This window comes from Salminus brasiliensis, chromosome 1 (assembly GCF_030463535.1).
Source record: "Salminus brasiliensis chromosome 1, fSalBra1.hap2, whole genome shotgun sequence".
Lineage (NCBI taxonomy): Eukaryota > Metazoa > Chordata > Actinopteri > Characiformes > Bryconidae > Salminus > Salminus brasiliensis.
This window is the reverse complement of record NC_132878.1, coordinates 18,155,013-18,176,455: the sequence shown is the minus strand read 5'-3', so window position 1 is coordinate 18,176,455 and position 21,443 is coordinate 18,155,013. Positions and strand designations below refer to the sequence as shown.

General features: G+C 40.2%; 2 protein-coding genes across 5 annotated transcripts in view; both read right to left on the bottom strand.

Annotated features, from left to right (window-relative positions):
* tnpo1 (transportin 1) overlaps positions 1-1,766 on the bottom strand; it is a 28,598-nt gene extending 26,832 nt beyond the window's left edge. Inside the window, exon 1 of one of the 2 annotated variants that reach the window (XM_072673864.1) lies at positions 946-1,766. In XM_072673864.1, coding sequence (XP_072529965.1) covers positions 946-1,050 — 105 coding nt within the window. In that variant the 5' untranslated portion in view covers positions 1,051-1,766. The remainder of the gene's footprint in view (positions 1-945) is intronic. The other variant, XM_072673856.1, reaches the window with a different exon arrangement.
* Positions 1,767-2,615: 849 nt separating this feature from the next.
* On the bottom strand, positions 2,616-14,273 carry ptcd2 (pentatricopeptide repeat domain 2). Of its 3 annotated transcripts, none has more exons than XM_072673876.1 (10): positions 14,063-14,207; positions 11,121-11,210; positions 10,723-10,852; positions 10,200-10,308; positions 8,705-8,783; positions 8,271-8,362; positions 7,267-7,380; positions 5,426-5,500; positions 5,226-5,339; positions 2,616-3,851 (listed from the first exon to the last, which is right to left on the bottom strand). In XM_072673876.1, exons 1-10 carry the CDS (start codon positions 14,166-14,168, stop codon positions 3,624-3,626), a joined length of 1,137 nt encoding a protein of 378 aa, XP_072529977.1. In that variant the 5' UTR covers positions 14,169-14,207; the 3' UTR covers positions 2,616-3,623. The 3 variants fall into 3 exon arrangements, with proteins under 3 accessions (XP_072529977.1, XP_072529984.1, XP_072529992.1); XM_072673883.1 differs by lacking the exon at positions 14,063-14,207 and adding an exon at positions 13,205-14,048; XM_072673891.1 differs by lacking the exon at positions 2,616-3,851 and adding an exon at positions 3,882-4,017 and having other exon boundaries at positions 14,063-14,273.
* Between the last annotated feature and the right edge of the window lie 7,170 nt (positions 14,274-21,443).

The following is a 21,443-nucleotide window of genomic DNA, read 5'->3' as shown; positions in this document are numbered from 1 at the left end:
TGTATAGTTAGAGTATATGATGATCTGTATAGTTAGAGTATATGATGATGTGTACAGTTAGAGTATATGATGATATGTACAGTTAGAGTATATGATGATGTGTACAGTTAGAGTATATGACTTTGTGTATGCTGTGTTTCTCTGTGCGACAGTGTGTACAGGTCATATAACCTGTGTATCCAGCTAGTGCCAGCTACTAATACTCTACTGACCTGAGGGGATAACAGACACCCAAGATATCCCCTCACCTTCACATCCCCTTTATACAGGCGTGAGAATAAGACTAATTTGAAGATTTATTTGAATAATAGTGAGCTAATATTGCTAGTGCTAGCTAATAACATGCTGAAATTGAGGCGTTATAGCTAGTTATAGCTAGCTGGCTAGCGACTGCTGGGGGTCATTAGTACGCTATTGACGGAAAAAAGCTGAAGCATTACGAGAACCCGACGTTATTAAGTTATCGTCTAGCGTGATACAGAAATATGTAGTTATATCAGACATTAGCTAGTAGCTTTATCTGATAAGACACGGCTGTTGCTCCTCGGCACAGGTAAACAGCTGCTAGCTGAGTCGGAGTGAGCTAGTGCTACACATCAGTTCAGCTGAACATTGCTAGCTAGCTAATTCCCTGTGCTTTGCCACACTGTCGGTTCAAATGTGAGGTAGCTAGCTAAAGTCCGAGTAAAACTACCTGACAGAAGCTCATGTAAGCAGAACCAGGCTCTCTCTCTCACACACACACACACACACACTCACACACACACACACACACACACACACACACACACTCGGCGCTGCTCAGCTTAGTTAGCGAGCTAGCCAGCCATGTAAGCTAGCTGGCTAACGTTAACGGTCGCGGAGCATCGTGACTCATGCCCCAGCGAGCCGATCTACGCATTGCTGTAAAGACGACAAATCGTCCACAGCAGCAGCGAAGGATACTTGTTGGACGGATCTCTGCGTGCTTGTGTCGGGAGACTGAGACTCCTTCAAGAGCTGTAAGATTTGCTGAAGTCCCTGCTCGTCTGGCTTCCACTGGCACTCCATCTTGGCTCGCCCCGCTGTCTGCGATGGTGACCGAGTGACAGTCAGTCACAGGAGATCTGCGGTGAAATAAAGGCCTGTGGTTCTTTTGGATTAGTCCGGTCTTTTCTTTCTTTTTTTTCTGCTACGTTCAGCTCACGAATCCACCTCAGAGAAGTGTCCTCTCGGCTGCTGGGCTCGGGTGAGTCTCATACGCGGGCCCAAGCAGGGCAGAACATTCCTGTTCAGCTACAGGATCCAGTCAGACGAGCGCATTTACAGTCATAAGCCCCTGCGCGGGTCCTGGGTCCTAGCGCCTGTCGGATCGGTGAGGGTGAAGGGGGTCACAAGGGTGCGTGATTTGGCGTGTCGCATGGGCCCTACTAGCCCTAGTGGCCGAATGGTAGAAATCATGCATGGTGTCAAAAATCACAGTGTCTCATGTCGACATACATTGCGTAAATACACTGTATGTCCAAATGTTTGTGGACACCTCTTCTGATGAATGCATTAGAATGCCAATAGAATAGGACTTTCTGGAACAAATAAACATGCACATATTGGCACCATGCCCAATGTCCAAATAGAGCGGTATAACGCTCCTTGAATTGAGCTGTGGAGCAGTGGAAGGACTGTGTTCTACAAAATGATCCATGTGCTCCATCCAATATGTGATTATCCAACATCCTGACCTCATTAAGGCTCTTGTCGCTGAACCCAATCAAGTCCTGCACAGAAATGCCTTCCCTGAACAGCAGATTCCAATTAAAGCAGGATAAAGGTTTTTATTTTTAATTGTCTTGATTTTAAAAGAAACGATGAATGAGCAAGTGTCCCAATACTTTTGTCCTCATAATGTAACTCAAATAGCCATCATGGTTGGTACAGAATTCTATTAAACCGTTGCAGCACTAACAGCGTTATCCACTGGCAGAGAGATGCTTATTCTCGGAGTACAAAATAAAGTTTAATAATTTTTGAATGATTTTTGTGCAGGTATTTTTATTCCTTATCTCAATATCTTTATTATACTCATTATTTTATTTTAGTCATCATCAGTTTCATCAGAGCATTGCATTACTAGTATATGACTATGTATGTGACAAAGATTGATTTGATTTGAATACAGAATTCAGCTAAATTTAGCACATAAGATAATTTTGTAAAATTACTAACATTATATTCCCATCCTTTGTCAAAGATAAAGTGAGTTGACCCAAGGGAGAACCTAAATCACAAAAGGTGCAGTTAACACAAGCCCTGTTTACAGTTTTGCAGAAAAAAACTGAGGGATTTAATTTTTGTATTTTTGTAATATTAGTATACACTTTTTGACTTGGTCACCACAAAAGTACAGTCACTTAACTGGCTTATGGATTCATGATGTTTTAAGTGCTGTGATGGTGGCTTTCCAGCTACCGCATGGTTGTGAGAAAGCTTTTCTGAGGGGGATTTAGTTCCAACTTTAAACATTGCTCCAGTATTCACATAATCCTGAAGATGTTCATTAGTTGGTCAGGTTACATGAGCGGTGGTCCTCCTCGTCTGGACACTGCACACCACAACAAAGACCACTTTGACAGCACAGGTTTTACTTGCACTATTTTATTTTATTTTATTTTGTTCATAATTCCACCTCTGATGATCTCTGATGATCTCTTTCAAAAGATCTGAATCAACAGCCCTCAAATATATAAGTCGTTAAACTGAGCTTCATCACCAGAAAGATGAAACTGTTTTCCAGTGAGTGAAAAGCCTCTTTTCCTGGCCTTGTCCAAGTTCAACACTGAACTCTGGCTGCAATCTTCAAAATGTTAGAAATACCAACCTATGAGGCCACAACTGAAAACACGAGGTAAGGAAACCATGCCCTCAATTTGAGGATTGCTTTAACTTTGTACAGGTAACAAAGCTTTAATAGTTAAGTAACCTGAATTAACCCAAATCCAAGAACTCATTGATGTAATCTGAATGATCAGCAATTGGTCTTCTTTTCATGATTCTTGAAAAGACATGACACACACACACACATGTGCATACACCAATCAGTCATAACATTAACTCTACGGACGTTGTAAAGTGAAAAACACTACATATATCTCATCTACAGTGGCATTTGTCAAACAGTGGATATAATAGGCAGCGAGTAAACAGTCAGTTCTTGAAGGTGATGTGTTGAAAGCATTGAAACTGGCTAACCAAACTGTGATGGCTAGATGACTGGGTCAGAACATCTCCAAAACATCAGACAGGCCTTGTGGGGTGTTCCTGGTATGCAGTGGTCAGTAACTACCAAAAGTGTTCCAAGACAGGACATCTGATGAACCAGCAACAGGGTTAAGGGCACCTAAGGCTCACTGATTGTGAGCACTAGCTCACTATGTACAGATCTTGGTGCCAGATGCCACAGAACACCTTCAGGTCTTGTGAAGTTCCTGCCCTAAATGCTCAAAACTGCTGCAGTGGCACAAGGGGGATTTACTCAATATGACACAGGGAGTATTAATGTTATAGCTGACCAGTGTATAGCAACTGGTATCATAAGTCCAGACACAGACAGTGAATTTCAATAGTGGACATTCTTTGTGTCTGTGCATTCATTTTGACGGCAGTGTGGGCGGCAGAGGGATCCAAATCCTTCTGTTGGCCCTCCCCCTGTCATCTTCCACAACACTCATAGGTCTCTTTTGTCCTGAGGGTGTGTAGCACAACAAGTCGTCCATGTTCTGCTCAGTCACTTGACCGGCTTGCTGCAGTCGTCTCACCACCTGCTCTGCCAGTTTCTCCCAAGGTCCGTCTGCACTTCTCTCTCTTAACACATCTAACTGTGGGAAATACAGAGCCATGACATTATTTACAACTGAATTGTCCTTTTATTGATTTGTCAGTCCTTCAATGTGATCACTGCTGCTGCTTAGTGAATGTGTGTCTTCTCTTTGAGTGGATTTCTCTAGATGGGGGTCTAGGATTGACCACTTGGGGGTACTTTCACTATAAAAAAAAAGAAAGGTGATGCACAACAATAGAGACTTTCACAGTGATCTAAACAGACCAGGTGTCAGACCAAGCACTGGATGCCATTTTTTTTTTTTTACAATAAACCCTCTCGGATTTAACGTCGTCTGAAAAATCTCAATAGCATGAGGTTAGCTAAGACACTGCAGATGAGTGAATGCAACTTCAGAAATGAATATATGCCAAAGTAACAAATAAAACTAACAGAGTCTAGTAGGTTTTTTTTTAATGACCATAACGTACAGTGTCTGCAATCTAAGGACATTTTGCCTTTAAAGGCACTTGCATATGATAATACTCCCATGTTGTATATCAAAATGTTCAGAACAATCTCAGCTCTCTCTATTACGTGACCTACAGTGCTATGTGAAGAGATACTCTGACCTTTAACCTGAAAAACTGAAGATTTTTTTTATAGAAATTCTATATATTTTTTGTAAAAACATACCTTTACTCATGTGGACGGATTATGCTGGCGCTTGAAATAGTTTAACCAGACTTTACAAAAGTAGTGGATTGTATGAATTAAACAGTACATATATGGCCAGAGGCAGAGAGGAGCATCACACACAGACGCACAGATCCACCACAACTACATATGAGAGGCAGATGGCAGACACATGAATCTACCAGTTAGACAGGGCGAGAGGCAGAGACACGCATCTTGACCCCCCTTCACAGTCTCATAACTCCAGATGTGAGTCACGTACGATCTGGCAATGAGATGCAATCAACAGGGCAGGCTCTACATTTTCAGGACGTTTGATCCGTATTTGTGCTGTTTCATTACAAAGATATTAATGGAAATATCTAATTTGCTGTGCTGGAATGTTTGTAGACTCCAGAGGGTAAGTATAATCCAGTCTGACTGACCTCCCTGACCATAAAGCTCCCAGTTCCTTTAAAACACTACACAGGAATCATTTTGCTTGCGTGTGCATAGTGGTTTACTCTCTGAACTGAGATCTGTTGTTGTTTGTCAGCTCCGGGATCAGACTTAAAATAGCTGATGCCCCAATATGTTAGAAAATTCCTGGATCAACCACATAATAATTACCCTGGTGCATCTAGATAGTATAGCCATTGAACAGATACTGTTTTTGCAACATAATGTGTTCCTTCCTTTCAAATGAATGGCAGATGTTGGGTGCAGTTACTGTGGTTTTGATGATATAGGTTCTCACCACTTCCTGGGAAAATTCAGTTTTTCTAACAAACTTCGATCTCTTGGACAATAGGTCCATTTTGAGGACCGTAACTGCATCTCTGATTGATCCTGCCATGACCAACATCAGCACCTAGAAAAGCACAGCATAAAACCACAGCTCAGCCTCAGCCTGTCTGTCTAAAGTTTACACACATGCAAACACAAAGAGTAACTTACCCTCATGTTTCGGCAAACCCCACTGTCTGGTTTTATGATCTGAGAGTAGATGCCATGTGCTCGCTCTGTGTCATTCTGCAATTTGAAAAAGCAGGAAGTAAAAGACAAAAGAAAAGAGTAATGAGAAATGCTAAACAATATTTAGAATAGAGTGAATGGAGCTAGAGAAAAAACACTTCTCTGCCTGACCGGGACTGTGTGGGCAATTTAGACTATGACGCAAGACTAACAGTGGTGTAGCCACAGCAACACAACCCAGCAGGAGTTTTTCCCTCTTCTATGAAAGGTCAGGTTTTGGATGATTGGCCTGTTTCCTACTTGCATTAGTCACAGCAGCACAGTGGTTAGCATAGTAACTCCTGGTTGAACGTACACTTCAAAAATGAAAAGGTGCTTCAAATGGTTCTTTGAGGGATGGCGTAGAATAATCATGTTTGTAAGAGAGATGTGTGAGTGTGACGAACCCAATAATAGGGAAAGAATCTTTACATCAGCTGAAGGGTGCTCACACTCGCGTCTCTATTATTCATTTTTATGGAGCCAAAAGTGGTTCTTCTATTAAATTGCTCAAAGAAACCTTTTAAAGCACCTTTAATTGAGTTTAACTTTACCTCCATAATCTGAAACCTCACAAAGATTCAAACACTGTTAATACTGACTACAGAACTAAAGCACTGTGGCTGATTCATGCAACTTCATCATTAAGGTGATGGTAGTTGCGCAGGCTCTGCCTGGCCACTTAGGCACCCACCCACAGGAGAGAGCGAGAATGCGGCGGAGTGGGAGACTAAAAGTGGAGACTACACACATTTACTTGGTTAAGGGGTGTAGGATTTTTTTATTGTTTTTTTTAATGCGATTAGGCTTCAGGCTCAGTCAAAAACAACGAAGAGACGTTAATAAGTGAGGCACCCCTGCGGTTGTGGTAAGGAGCACAAAATCTGCCCAAATCATTAAATGAAAAGCAGTTCATGTCAGAAATGTTGGACCCCAAAGTGATCACAGCTTTTATATAAATTAAAGGAGAAATAAAGTCTCACACCTAAAGTACACATGGATGGCAGCAGCGAGTGTAAAACCCAAACAAGGCAAAGCATGGCTTTTAAGCCCTAACATTTCCACTATCATGTAAAAAATAAAATGCAGATGACAGATTGTTGTCTTCTTTTGGTCTAATATCTTCTGCAGATTTAAAGCTTTAAAACCTTCACATCAAATCTGATGCACACATTTAATGTAACGTGATTATTATTATATGATTATTATCGTTGTTTTAGTCAGTACAACCTAATTAAACAGACACGACCTGAGCAACAGCCCATTTTGCAAGGACACCCAGGTAGCACAGCAATCTAAGCAGTGGCTCAATCACTGGGAGATCAAGGTTTCGATCCTCATTGATGCCACAGCTATTTGTGGCAGGGAGTCCTACAGAACACCACTGGTTTCCCTTTAAGTTCCTTAGCTGACATCAAAATCAGATGTTAGTGTTCTCGTCCAAGCATGTCGTTAAAACAAGCAAAGGAAATACTTAATCAGCAATCAGCTGATTGAGTCTCTAGCATATAGTCTTCCTCTATATGAAGAAGCATTGCAGATTTGTCCCTCTTCTAGTGTAAACAGGAACTGTCCTGAATATACTTCAAATTTAACTGCAAAATATCTAAGCTTTTACAAAATTAAAAAACAAATAATAATAATAATCAATCAATATCCCAGTGTTCTAACCGCTGAGCCACCAGTGCTTATTTGCTGCATATTTGTACCAGGTGATCTAACACCTGTGAGGGTGTCAGATTCTTGGTGCAGGACAGCTGATTCCAAAGGCGTGAAAAACTTACTTGTTTGAGGGCCAGGGCAACTGCACAGCAATACGCTTGATTGGAGATTACTTGGTTATTGATCTGCGCTTCTTCCAACAGGTTCAAGCAAATACGATATGACTTAGGGGTGTTCTATCAATGATGAAGGTACAGGGTGTTTAAAAATAAATAAATAAAATAAATAAAATAAAATAAATAAAAATCAACATACAATGACAACACAAGTACATTTTCATGAACGCTACACTTACAAAACATAGCTTCTCTTAGAAATGTACTATAAGCTATAAATTGATCTAAAGACTGGTACACATGCCCCAATCTTACAATCCATGTTCCCCCTCTTTATTTAGAGATCATCAGTAGTAGAAGTTGCGTCATTGGCCTTTTTCAAAATATCAGATTGCCATTTCCATTGGTTTCTAAAAGCAGGTAAGGTTGAGGGCACTCAACCTTGCGTCCCTTAGGGTCACGAGTCTAGCACACCACGAAGCTTTGTCAGCTCTGTGATATTCCATTTTAAGGGCAACTTGTATTCAGTGCAAGTTGGTCAAACGCTTGTGAAAAATCTCTCATCTAACGCTTCTCTGTGGAGGTTATGCAAGCTGTGTTCTTCCAAAATCAAGAGTTTGTCACCATTTTGCTCTAATAATGATCTGTAAACCATTAGTGGCATTAATGAGGTCCAGCACTAATGTCTGATTGTTAGTTAGGATCACGAACCACTCACCACCATAACTCATTCCATAGGAGCTCCATCACTCCAGAGAACACAGTTTCACTGCCTTATAGCTCAATGCTGGGGGACTTTCTAATGAGATCATACAACCTGTGAGTGTATTTGGTATTTGAGGTACACTTTAATGCAGCTGAACTCTCAAACAAAAAAGGGTGTCCACAAACATCTGGACATATTGTGTATTAGCTTTTAGGAAATGTAATTCTTCTCCTGCTTCAGAGACTGACGGAAGTGGCAGACTGGACATGTGAAAAGGGCCTTAACAACATGTAAGGATTCATACTAGTTTGTAGCAGGTAGCGAAGGCCAGTGTGAAGATGTCCTTGTTGAAAGATAGGCCTTGGCTTTTCATCTCCCCCACCACCTTCAGTGCATCTGTGACCGACCACACACACACACACACACACACACACACACACACACACACACACACACACACACACACACACTCTCTAGGACCACTCCTTGCACAACTGTCACCATGGCAACAGACTTTCTCAGCAGACAGGGAAATGGCTAAAATACGATTGGTTTCAAACTATAAAATTAACATTTATAAAATGCACCGCAGACCAAGCAATCTGGTGGTGGGCTATTTGAAATAAGAGATATTTACAGATTACTAAGCAACCACTAAACAACAAGCATCTTAATTCTACCAGAACTTGACATATTTGACAGAAAATGGCAAAACAGCAATGCTAAACTGAGACTCACCCTCATAGCATCCTTTGGTGAAAAGCATATCAATGACGATGCTAAAAGACGTAATGTCCGAGAAAAATCCTGTAAGCGTCTGAGGGAGGGGGGGGTTGAGACAATTAGCATAATTTCTATACACAAACAACTCACATCTGTTGGCCAATGTAATGTCAATGTTTTTGATTTTTTTCTTAAAATGTACATATCAATATATATTGATGCCGACTGTAACAGGGAGGTGGCTAAGGTTGCAACATTTTCCAGTAGTCTGTTTATATTGATCACAAGACGTTGAGCCAGCTACTTACTCCCATTTCATGTAAACTGCTGAATCATGTTTATTACAATTTCTCCGCTTTACAATTTTTTTTAACAAATTTTAGTAATGGCGCAGTTTAGAATACTGTTTCAAAAACAGCCAAATATCACTCAGTATGTCCCACTGCGGCCCCACCTGCAGCATGGATTCTCTTCTGATGAACACAAAACCATGTATCTATATCACAGCCTCCCATTCTCACCAATTTTATCATATTTGCTCTAGAAACACACAATACAGAACAAGCCTTAACCCAGCTTTGACTTCTATTGTTTCTCTTGTTTCTGCCGCTTTCGGTTTAGAAATTCAAACACTGCTCACTGCAATGCTGACTTCAGCTATATATGAAGCATGGACGCAAACTATACATGAAAGAACTGAAATTAAAGTTTATATTTAAATAAAATAAAAACTGTTTTTTTTTTTTTAAGCTAACTGGCTTGACATCCAGTAGCAGACTACTTTGAAACCGAGAACTGAACAGAACTGAAGCAGTGAGACAAAATGAAAGGCATTTAAGGGGGCTGCAGAGGGAGTACTAAGAGTATTAGCAGTATTCTTTCTATACTTTATTTATTTCACTCTAGGTTTCTTTCAACTGTGCTTTCAAAAACAGTTTGTAGTCTGAATAAAATTAAATGACCAATTTTACTGTTTCTATAAAAGAACAGTGATGGTACCTTTATGGTATATTTTCACGTTTGGCTAGTGGGTAATCTTTTTCCTATCTTTTTTTTCTTGTTTATTTGCATACTTATCACTTTTTTATGCCATACAATAATATACACTCTTGTTTACCTTAATGTTGAATACAAACTCATTTTTTTCTCATGTTGTCTACTGATTTAAAGACCTCTACACTGTCTACACCGGAATGGGTACAATGGTGCATTGTTAACTGTAGGACTGAGAGGCCTCAGAGAGGTGTGTTTTTTTTGTTGTTGTTGTTTTTTTGTTTTTCCCCCTCTTCAACTGGTGATTCAAGATGCTTGTGACTGGCTGAGAGGACAGTAAAAGTATTTTGTTGTTTGTGCAAACCATTAATTCTCCTTTACTGTACTGATATTCATTGACCCTCTGAAATTCTTCTGTTTCACAAACATTAAAAATTCACCATGAATCTCTTGCTTTAGCACAACAGAATACAAGTCTCTATAAGGCATCTAGGTGTCTGTATGTGTACAATCATACCCGATCAGTTATTGCAGCGAATGCCATATCCTCTAGGCCCATCTCATAGCACAGCCGCATAAACAAAGGCCCAAACCTGAACTCTACATTGCGATTTGCTTCATGGTACCTGCATAAGAAAATCTGTCAAAGTGGATTTGGCATGTACACATGTAAGCATATACCACAGGATATAAACAGATCGTAAGGCACGGGAACCAGAGTACGACCAGCATGAACTTAGTTCACATCTAACCAAGACATATAGATATTTCTTAGGCTGTGCCTTCACTCCTGAGCCATTCTCGGCCAAGTAATTATGGCCATTCGATTGTTTAAAAAGGCAAGATGATCGGAAATGAGGCCCAGAGAAAAGAATGAGCTAGAATTTTACAGTGTGCATGGCTGCTGCCTGTTTGGTTGTGGTGAAGTAGTCTGAAAGGGGCAGAAGAGAAGAAACTGGATATTTTTTGGATATTTGGTTTGCTTGCTGACATGCTTTCACTTTGCTAATAATCAGGGGAGAAAAACAGTAATGTCTTACCTATTCATAACTTTTCTAGCAATAACCATATCCTCAGGTGTCTGGCAGAGATGCAGAAGCCGCTTCAGTTCATTGTCTAGTATTAACTCATTATTTTCCATTTTCTGAAGTAATGCGTTGAAATAATGACCTGTCAATTTAAAAGGCAAAGAGGATGTGTTCTGAGATTTATACAGTCCAGTTCAGAAGTGCAGAGATTTCATGCAGTTATGTACAGACAAGAAAATGCTTTATAAAAATTAAAAAAAAAAAAAACAAGCAAATGAACAATACTAGTTGAACAATGAACACTAGCTGGCTAACGACCTGACTGCTAAATGTTAAGCTGAGAATTCCTCAAATCTCAAAAACACACACACAAGCAAGCTCAGTAATCAGAGAAACAGGAATCCACCAACGTTTTGATCTCTCAGGAACTCTGAGGGCGACTTTCTTCTGCTGGAAATCTTGAAGCCTAATTACATCCTCTGACAGGAGATGTCGTTTGGCTGAAATGAATCAATGAGATTTGGTCAGGTGTAAATTATCAATCCATATCACCCATATATTAAAGAACAAAGGCAGATTGTATCTGCATCTATATAGTTGTATCTGACTCAATATTAAAGGAACCGTCTCACTTTTCCTCATTTTTGTGAAATGAGTTCAATGTATTATGGAAACATCACCACAAGATTGATGATTGCTGATTATGTTTGTCTGAGTTCGTCTAATGGGCTGTTTGCTGCCCAGATGTTGGAGTTGTTCAATTTTATCACTGTACAGGGTAGCACCCACCATCTATTTGCCTCAATGGTGTGAAAGGTGCTGTCAAATCTCCCTGTTCATGCCCCAGTACATACATGGAAAGCAGTAAAACCTGTGCATTTTAAATGCATAATTATTGTCGTTTACTGTCAATAAAAACACACAATAAGTGTCCCTCTGGAGAAGAACTGTAGGATGCAGGGCCTTTAAACATACTTGGTTACCCACTACTGATACACCCATGTGTTCTACCAATTAATAGTTCAATGGGTAGCTTAAAGGGGAAATCACACAGTTAAAACATCTTCAGAATTCAATGAAGAGTAAATGAAGTTGTGCAGAGTGATTTGAAGTGAAATTATGCATTTTAGATAAACTTAACCAACTCTACCAATATTTCTGAACTCTTTTTGTCAGAGAACCAGAGGTCACCATGTCTGTAATGCAAACTAAGACGTTTTTATTTAGTGTTCAGTGTTGTAAGATCACTGAACCTTGATCTGTGGTCCGAAAATATTTACTTAAGCAGAGCCCATCAGTGCTCACCCCTATTGATGACATTGGTGCCCAGCTACATGTGGTCTTACAATCTTTTCTGCATATACACTGTGCTCAGCATAAATGAGTACACGCCATTTGATTGATTTTAATCAATATCTCACTGAACACAAGAACAATTTCCAAAATTTTGACAAGACTGACTTTCATAAAACATTTGTTTGACTTATAACCATGCAAGTAAGCGTAATAATATAACAACACCCATGCATGCCATTCCTGCGCAGTGTACGCCATATTGTGTCATGGGAAACAGTCACCCCAGACAACTTGCATGCCGATTTTCATCAAGCCTTCTAATCCTAAAATGCTTCTGTTTAGGTGATAACTTCCACAAACAGCCTGGACTTCTTTAGAAGATGGTCTTGTAACACCATGTGGTGCCACTGATGACAGCATGAAATGGGAAGGGGTTTTCTTTGTTAAGTAACGCCCTTTAATTGACAACTGCCTGCTGGACACCTGATTAAAGAATAAATAAACTCACCCGTAATTGAATTCTTGTTAATTACAGTTTTGTAGTCTAAATGTTAGCTGTGCTTCTAAGACTTTCATTGGTGTGTACTCATTTTTGCAACATGGTCAATTCGCACATCTTGTTTGCAGTCAGTGACCCATATTTGTGGGAGTATAATGTAGTATAATGTCCTATAAACAATGCTGATTCTGAAAGGCAACTAAAGGTTTTCTAACATTTATGCTGAACAGGTGTATAAAACCAAGCAGCTAGGCATGCAGACTGCTTCTACAGACGTTTGTGAAAGAATGGGTCGCTCTCAGGAGCTCAGTGAATTCCAGCATGCTACCGTGATAGGTGTGATGCCACCTGTGCAGCAAAAGTCCAGCCGTGAAATTCCCTCACTTCTAAATATTCGTGGGCAGTGGCGTCTCAGCGGTTAGAGCACTGGGCTATTGATAACAGGGTTGTGGGTTCGATTCCCGGGCTCGGCAAGCTGCCACAGTTGGCCCTTGAGCAAGGCCCTTTACCCTCTCTGCTCCCCGAGTGCTGGAGTTGGCTACCCACTGCTCTGGGGGTGTGTGTACTCACTGCCCCTAGTTCACTAGTGTGTGTGTGTGTGTGTGTGTGTGTGTGTTCACTACCACAGATGGGTTAAATGTGGAGGACACATTTCGCTGTACAGTGTACAGTGACAAATACGTGCACCTTTACCTTTACCTTTATTCCACAGTCAACGGTCAGTGGTATTATAACAAAGTGGAAGCGATTGGGAACGACAGCAACTCAGCCATGAAGTGGTAGGCCACGCAAAATGTCAAATTGGGGTCAGCGGATGCTGAGGCGTATTCTGCACAAAGGTCACCAACTTTCTGCAGAGTCAATCGCTATAGACCTCCAAACTTCATGTGGCCATCAGATTAGCTGGCATCAGGAACAGTGCGTAGAGAGCTTCATAGCATGGGTTTCCAGGGCTGAGCAGCTGCATCCGAGCCTTTATGTTACACAGATCGACCATGCCATTAAAAGCATCTGATGAAAATGTTGACTGGAACCAAAACAGTGGTGCTAAAACAGGGGTCAGATCTGAATGAGAAAGTTTCCTCTGATATTATTTCACCTCCACAACGTGCAGCTTATATGTTATACGTTAAAACTGTCATTTAATTACGTTATATCAGACATAATGAACAGTGGTCAAAGCCAATCAGCGTTATGTGAAGTAGTGCTGGTCCCGATGCAGATGGCTAGCTATGGCTCCTGTCACCACCACTTTAAACAACCCCGAGGTGCCACGTTTTATTTCTAATCACCCTGAATGACACTATCTACAGCTTTATTATTTAACTATGCAGACTTGCATGCATTTTCCTTCAAAACTCACAAAGACATCTATTCAAGTTCATTCAGGGTGAAGGTGCTTTCCAGTAGCCAGCAGGCAGCGTGTTTACATGTCGACTGTGTGCTGCTGCTCCTGCTCCTGCTCCTGCTGCTGAACCTCGTGCTCGGCACTGTGTTTAAACCCAAAGAAGAAAGCAGCTAATGTCGGACTAACTCTGTCAAACACCGAGTACTCACCTCCAACTCTGCACCTGAAACAGTCGGACGCCACTGCCCTGCGAAGTACCGTACACTCACGATGAAGTAGAAAGCGGGCACAGCAGCTCAACCCTCGCAGCGCCATGTTGTCCCCTGGCTGTACCAAGCGGAGCTTCCAAACAGACACCAGTCCTGCACTGCACACCTTTACTCGTTTCAGTGTGGGATTCTTTATCACTACTAAACTTGTCCACAAGTAAAACTACTAAGACTGCAAGGATTCACCGAGGCCCAGTAAAGAGCCTCACCCAACAGGAGGAAACAGTAGTGCACTGCAGTGAAAGAGAACCCCCCTGTTTTTCACGGCTACTTGAGCTGTTCCAACATGGCTCTCTTCATGATACTGGTCTAGAAGTCCAAAAGTCTCCGCAGCCAGTGAGCTGCCTTTTGTAAACACAGTAAAATGGCTTAGTATTATTGTCGTTTGTGATATTTTACACCAGCTGTGGAAGCAGTGTTAGCTCTGTAGTTACAATATATGCACATTCACTCAACAGGGGGCGCTACTGGTCTGAAGAATACACTCAGGCAGAGAGCACCGGTGTCCACCCCTATCGGTGATATTGGGGCCTTCGCTCCACGTAAATAATTAAATATAATAATTTAATATATATCTTTTTTTTTTCTTCCCTGGTTTTGGCCTTGCACTATACAGGGTCTTTTCAGCGTTGAGATAAAAAAAAAAAAAATTTTATTGATTTGAAAATCTATATAAACCATAAGGAAGACATTTTATTAATATTATTATTATTATTATTATTATTGTCATTATTATTATTTTATTGCACATTAAAACCACCTGACTAATATTTTGACAGTAACCAAAACAGATGAGACATGGACTCCACAAGAAGGAGTCATCTGGCATCAATACCTGTAAGTCCTGCAAGTGCTGTAGGTTCCCACCCCATGCATGAGACTCTGGCAGCACTGGGCAGCTCCTTTAGCGACAGGCTGCATCACCCCAAGTGTGTGAAGGAGCGGTATCGCAGGTCCTTCCTTCCTGCTGCCGTCAGACTACACAACCAACACTGCTCCCAGCGGACCACATACACACACACTTAACTACACACACATGTTCATGTTCAGGGAATACTATGTGCAATACCCCCCGCCATGTGCAATTAAGAGTCTTTTGCTGTAAATAATATTGTTATTGCTCTTTTAATTCTCATTTATATTGTGTATTGTGTAACTGAGTGTCTTGATATCCCTTTCTGCTGTTACACTGGGAATTTCCCCACTGCGGGACTAATAAAGGACTATCTTATCTTATCTAGGTTGGTTTGGGCATGGATCGTATCAATGAGCCGTGGGCGTGCATGGCCCTGTTGTCTGTTGACCAGTTGTCCTTCCTTGGACCACGTTTGACAGCCACTGACCGCTGCATACCAGGAACAACCGTGCATTTCAGATGTTTTGCACATTTATCACATTATATTTAGTTGTTTATTCTGATTCTGTACTTTATTGTCGCAGTATATAGATGCAGTCTGGCAGGAAAATTTACACTAAAGTTTTTTAGTGTTTGATGTGCATGCTATTAACCATGTAAATCCTGGAATTCTGAGAGGAGGACAAAAATGTACATGCCCAAAAATGTCTCCCAAGCTAGTCAAACACACTCAGACCTTCATTTGTATTGCACAGACTAATCCGAGTGGTGTTGAATAAGAATAAGGTATGACTTGCTTTGTCTATAAAAACTAATACAAACTTATAGTGGAAGATTGGGCCAGCCGCTTTGTTTCATGACTGTTTAAAGCTTGTTTGCGTAGCTTTTTGCTTCAATTTTTCAAAGCTTATACATTAGTATTATGACGTGTTTTCACCGAGATGAGACTGGTGACAGTAGAAGTCAGTGGTTTGTTAGCAATAAACTAAACTAATGAAGCAAACATCAGATATAAAACATGTCCTGACTGATCGACTGCATCTGGGATGCGTGGTGACTCGTGTTAATAAGATTTTTCGCTGAACTTTCCCTGCTTCAGCCTTTTGCAGTGTTTTAACTCACCTTTCAATACAGCTGCCATTGATTCGCCAGCCCTATATGTGGACACCCTTTGCCTCACTGAATGTGAATGAACGATTGGAACAGGCAGTGACCAGACAATCAATTGAAACAAACAATTAAATAAAGAAAGGACACAAACTGTCAGCAGGCTTTCAGTCTCACCTACACTGTTACATACAGCTTAGCAATCGAACCGTCTAGATAGGACGACCTTGGAATACAGCTGCTCTGTTCTTCAATCTGCTCTGAGGTTATTGATTCAGACCAGCCCTGTATGTCCAAACATCTGTAGACATCTTCTTATCCTACATTTTCTTCTGAAATCAAGGCTATTAATAGACTGTTTTCCCTTTTGTTGCAGTATCAGCCCAGACTGTTCCGGGAAGCCTTTACATTAGATTTTGGAACACTGCTGTGTATTGCACTCAGCCACGAGAGCATTAGTGAGGTCAGGTACGGATTTTTGATGATTTGTTCTGGATCACAAACACCACTCCACACAACTCATGCCAAAGGTATTGGAGGGAGCTCCATTACGCCACAGAACACAGTTTCATTGATCTGCAGCTTCTAAAGAGTGTCCCATCCTGTAATGCATTTTCCATGGAGATTACTTAAGGTGTGTGGGATCAAATTAACACCTGTGCCAGTTTTGGGTGCACCTAAAAGTATCTGAATTGACTAGATAGTCCACAAATCTAGATGTTATCTTGTAGAGTAAACCACAGTGGGTCCCTAAATTTGATGAGCGTTTCTGCGGAATGATAGGTGGTAGTCAGCAAAGCTCAGGGCTTTTCCTCAAGGTTTTCCAAGGTTCTTTGAGTTGTCTATATTTTGAGCTACATAGAACCATTGCTGTTACTAAGGAACCATTGAAGATCATTTTTTTAAGAGTGTACCATGAAATTCCTCCCACCATTTCCTGAAAAGCTCCCAATGATGGAATGATGCTAAGTAAACCACTAAGCTGTGAGAAATACAAGAAAATCCACAAGGATGAAGCACTGACACGTGGAATGCCAACTTATATGAATTCTAATTTCAGCACACTTACTTATTTACGTGCTTCTGTAAATATTTTACAAGCTGCAGAACAAGTGTGAAGCGGAAGAGAAGGCCAGAAGAGATCAGTGTCTGACATCATCTGATTCAACTGGAACTGCACACAGAATAACTGCACCCATGAAAAGTCAATATACATTAACAATCAGGCTGTACAATGAATTAAACATTAGCCTCATTGGCCTCATCCCCCCATATCTTCCTATGGGTCACTTCAGCATTTGAGGGCAATCTCTGCCCCATTGCCATTTTAATGAATAAAATATACATAGTTTACAAATACATTAATCCAGCTGCATATTATTTGGCAATAAAACATGTATGTGTTATATAAATATATAAATGTAATATTTATTTTATAATTTTATTAATATTAAAAAATCTTTTAAAAACATCCCTGGGCTTAATTAAGCATAAACAGTTTTTACTTTAAAATGAATTATGAACAAATAAAAAAAAACTGAAGCTGAAAATATTTTTTTTTGAATCATAAAAAGATTCAAATTTATATTTCAATGCATACATTGTTAAATAAATATCATTTTAATCAATCAATCCAGTTATGATGAGATAAAAAGAGCAGAAAATCTGATGCCTTGAGTCGTGTGACTTTAGACAAGTGATTTTATTTTGAAGAATATCATTCAAAAGACAGTAAGTTACTTTATTTTCGGACCATTTTTAAAGCGTGTTTTGTACACTTGACCCTTTGGGACAACAGAACTCATCTACCCTGTTACACTTAAATCATGCGGTAAGGAATAAAATATTATTACAATTTGAATATATATGTAAATATTGGGCTGCCTCCCGTGTCTTTCATTACATTCCCAGTAATTACAGATTTAGCATTTAGCATCAGCAGCCCTGTTATGGTCAACCCTGTTAGTGCTCCTAATGTTATGTGACCTGTTTTAGAGTTACAATTGCGTTTCCTTTGAAATATGTAATATTTGGATTTGTGGATTTTTTATGAAATGTGTACACACTGTACAGTTTTTACTATTATGCAATGTTAGCTGCTTTATCATTTCTAAATTGTCTAAGTTTAAAACTACAAATGATTTGAATGAAAAAAATGGAGAAAGTCAATCTGTCGGTCAGAACCTTTTAATGTGAGAAACCTTTCAGCTTCATTGACTGCCTTGTTTAATGCCACTGTCATTGTTTAAACACTTTGTTATATACAAATATAAAAATCACTATTTTAGATCAATCGTGTCAGTGTGCTTTTGCTATTGCAACAACGGGAAAAGTATGCCCTGAAACGTGCCATTAGGCCAAGTCTCCTAATTATTTATGGGTGTGTTTTGGGCGTAACGTGCAATAAACCCCAATAGTGCAAAGCAGGCACGCACTTGTGTTGACAATTCACTGCCATTCACGTCTGACTGTTGATGTCTGCCTAGGTTTTTTTTTTTTGTCAGTGGCGCACCTGTCATAGCAACCTGTCAGGAATTTACCTGAAAACACTTCATTTCGAGACCACCATGCCCCTTCAGTGTAGAAATATTCGCAAGCACTGTTGCTATTTAAACGACGCAGGCCGAGGGCAGGGTGTAAGATAGCAATGAGCATTGCGACATGCTGTGCACAGGGTGTACGAGAGGGCCCAATATTATTTACGAATATTCAACAAAACTATTTATGTACTAATATTTTAGGGTATTGGATGATCAGCGTCCCACCTCAGAAGTGTTGGATGAAGCACCATCATTCCAGAAAACAGCTCAATCAGTCCTCGACAGCTCAATGCTTTATATCTATCCAGCCCATGTCTGGCATTAGGCATGGTGCCAATGTTTGTCTGCTCTGAGTCCTATTCTACTTGCAGCACGTCTCTACAAGGACTAGACAAACTTTGTGTGTCAGCAATGGGTGCAACTGAAAGTAGCTGCATTCCTTGGAAAGGGTGTCCACAAACATTTAGGCATTTAGGGTGTCCACAAACATGAGTGAATAAGCTGAATACCTACAGAGCATCTACACATGACCACCAAAATACAATTTAATAATAAAATGATTATATAATTTGAGGGAAAGTCTTAAAAATTATTTTTAGACTAGACACTAAATCAAGCGAATATTAAGACTGATAAACGTACTTCATATCGAGACAATGCTGCTGTGTTTGCTGTGAATTCATCAACAGTAGATAAGAAGGCTGTGTCGAATGATGTCGAATGATGGTGAATATATAACTGACATTTGGCGACTAATTCACACCTCCAGTATGAAGACTTTGTGTTCTGGGTTGAGGTAAAACTCCATCAAAGCCTCGAAGCTAATACACCCTTCCTCCTCACAGTGGGGGATAATCAGTTAGTGACTGAATAATTCCATAATCCTTCATTCACCTGCAGCTTGAAAGAGCATTTTGAATGGTGTGTGTGTGTGTATGCATATGTTGGTTTTCATACATTTCCAGGACAAAAATGTAGTAACACAGCACTATCTTGGACCAAACTAACCAAAATAGCCCTGGTTATTGATGAAGTGCTTTTTACACGGCATGCAAAAAAGCGGCATGTTTCTTTTTCTTGTTCTTTTTTTCCAGTTTTATGTCACTGAGGTTAGAATTATCATTCTTGAATAAGTATCTTAATAATTGATCAGGTCTTTAAAACACTTAAGCTAAGACACACTATAAAGCACTTACATATCCTGCATAAATACTAAAATGCAGTATACTTATGCGTTATTATTTGTAACTCACCATAATTATGCAGTATAATTCAGTGTAATTATGGTGAGTTACAATATGCTTACTATGGTACTTTTAGCCGCTTGTTAGTGCCGATGTGCTGATATCAAGCCACCCTGAATTTATTTATCAGCAAAGGCAATGGCCCTTTTGACTCTATGACAACTCAAAGAACCATTTGAATGCCTTCCCTGCCTTCTCAAATGATCTTTCACTATGTAGCATTTAGACCTAACCCACTGACCAGTAATTAGAACAATAGTGTGTTTATTGTTGTTACTCTGGGCTAAACACCTTGCTAACTGCACTATGTAACACTGGTGAAACAGGCTGGACACAAAAGCTTGTGAGAACTCTGTAACACTGCATAACTCAGGTCATATTACTGTACTACCTCAGTTCACATGCTTCTTTCACTTTTAGTGTGTCTCAGCTTGTCCAGAAAAGCATGTGTTAAGCTTATTCACTGTAAGCTTTAGTGGTGTAATATGTCTCTGTCTCTCTCTCTCTCTCTCTCTCTCTATATATATATATATATGTATATATAGTGAATCTCATATTGTGAATGATATTACTGTCATTGTAAAACTTTAAACAAGGAGCACCCCTTGTGGTCTCTTTGGCTTGCTAAATGTGAGTGAATGATTTTACATTTAGCTCATCCATGTCAGTGAACACATACGGTACGTGCCCAGTCCACTGAATGCGCATTCATTACCTGAACTTTCGCATCCATTCTTTTTCGATGGGTAGTAGCAAAAAAATGCACGAGGGATTGTGAAATAACGCCAGCACCGCCAAAAAACAGTTGAGCATGCATACACTTAAAAAACAAAAGGTGCTACAAATGGTTCTTTGATTGATGCCACAGAAGAACCACTTTTGGGTACTCCATGAGTACAAGCATAAAAATGCTGCAATCTGAGGGGCATTTCTTATCCCCAAAGGCCCCAAAGTGTTTCCAGTGTTTCTGATATTTCTCATTCTCTGTGGGATGTAGGGAAAGCATCTGGCTTCATAGGATCTATGGCAGATGAAGTCATACGGGAACTCATCTGCTTTCTGCTTACAGTGCACAAAAGCGCACTAGCATTAGCTCCCGTATTTACAACTGGCTGCAGGCCACGGCATTCTGACTCACTGATTCATAACCGTAAGGCTTTTTTTTAACGGATTATGCCTGTGGTTGCAGTGTTTCCTGAGAAAAGTGCTCTTGGAGACAGATGCTGTTGTAGCTCATCAGAATTCATAAATGCTTCCTTGCCTCAGAAAACGCAGGAGCATCATAGGTTGCGGGTGTTGAGGGTTGAGGGTGTTAAAATTGCCTACAACGGCATTATGTAAATGAAGCAGCGCCTTATAGGTAGGTGCATTAACAGAGATTCCCACTCCCATAAGTACGACATATGCATTGAGATGTAATTGCTAACATTGATGGTTACAGTAATGTCCTGTTCTGTTCATGTTGTAGTTGGTAAAAAAAGTGCAGTGGTACAAACCCTTCCAGCATTGAGCTGTGGAGCAGTGGAACTGTGTTCTCTGGAATGATGGTGTTGGTGCTCCATCCAATACTTTTA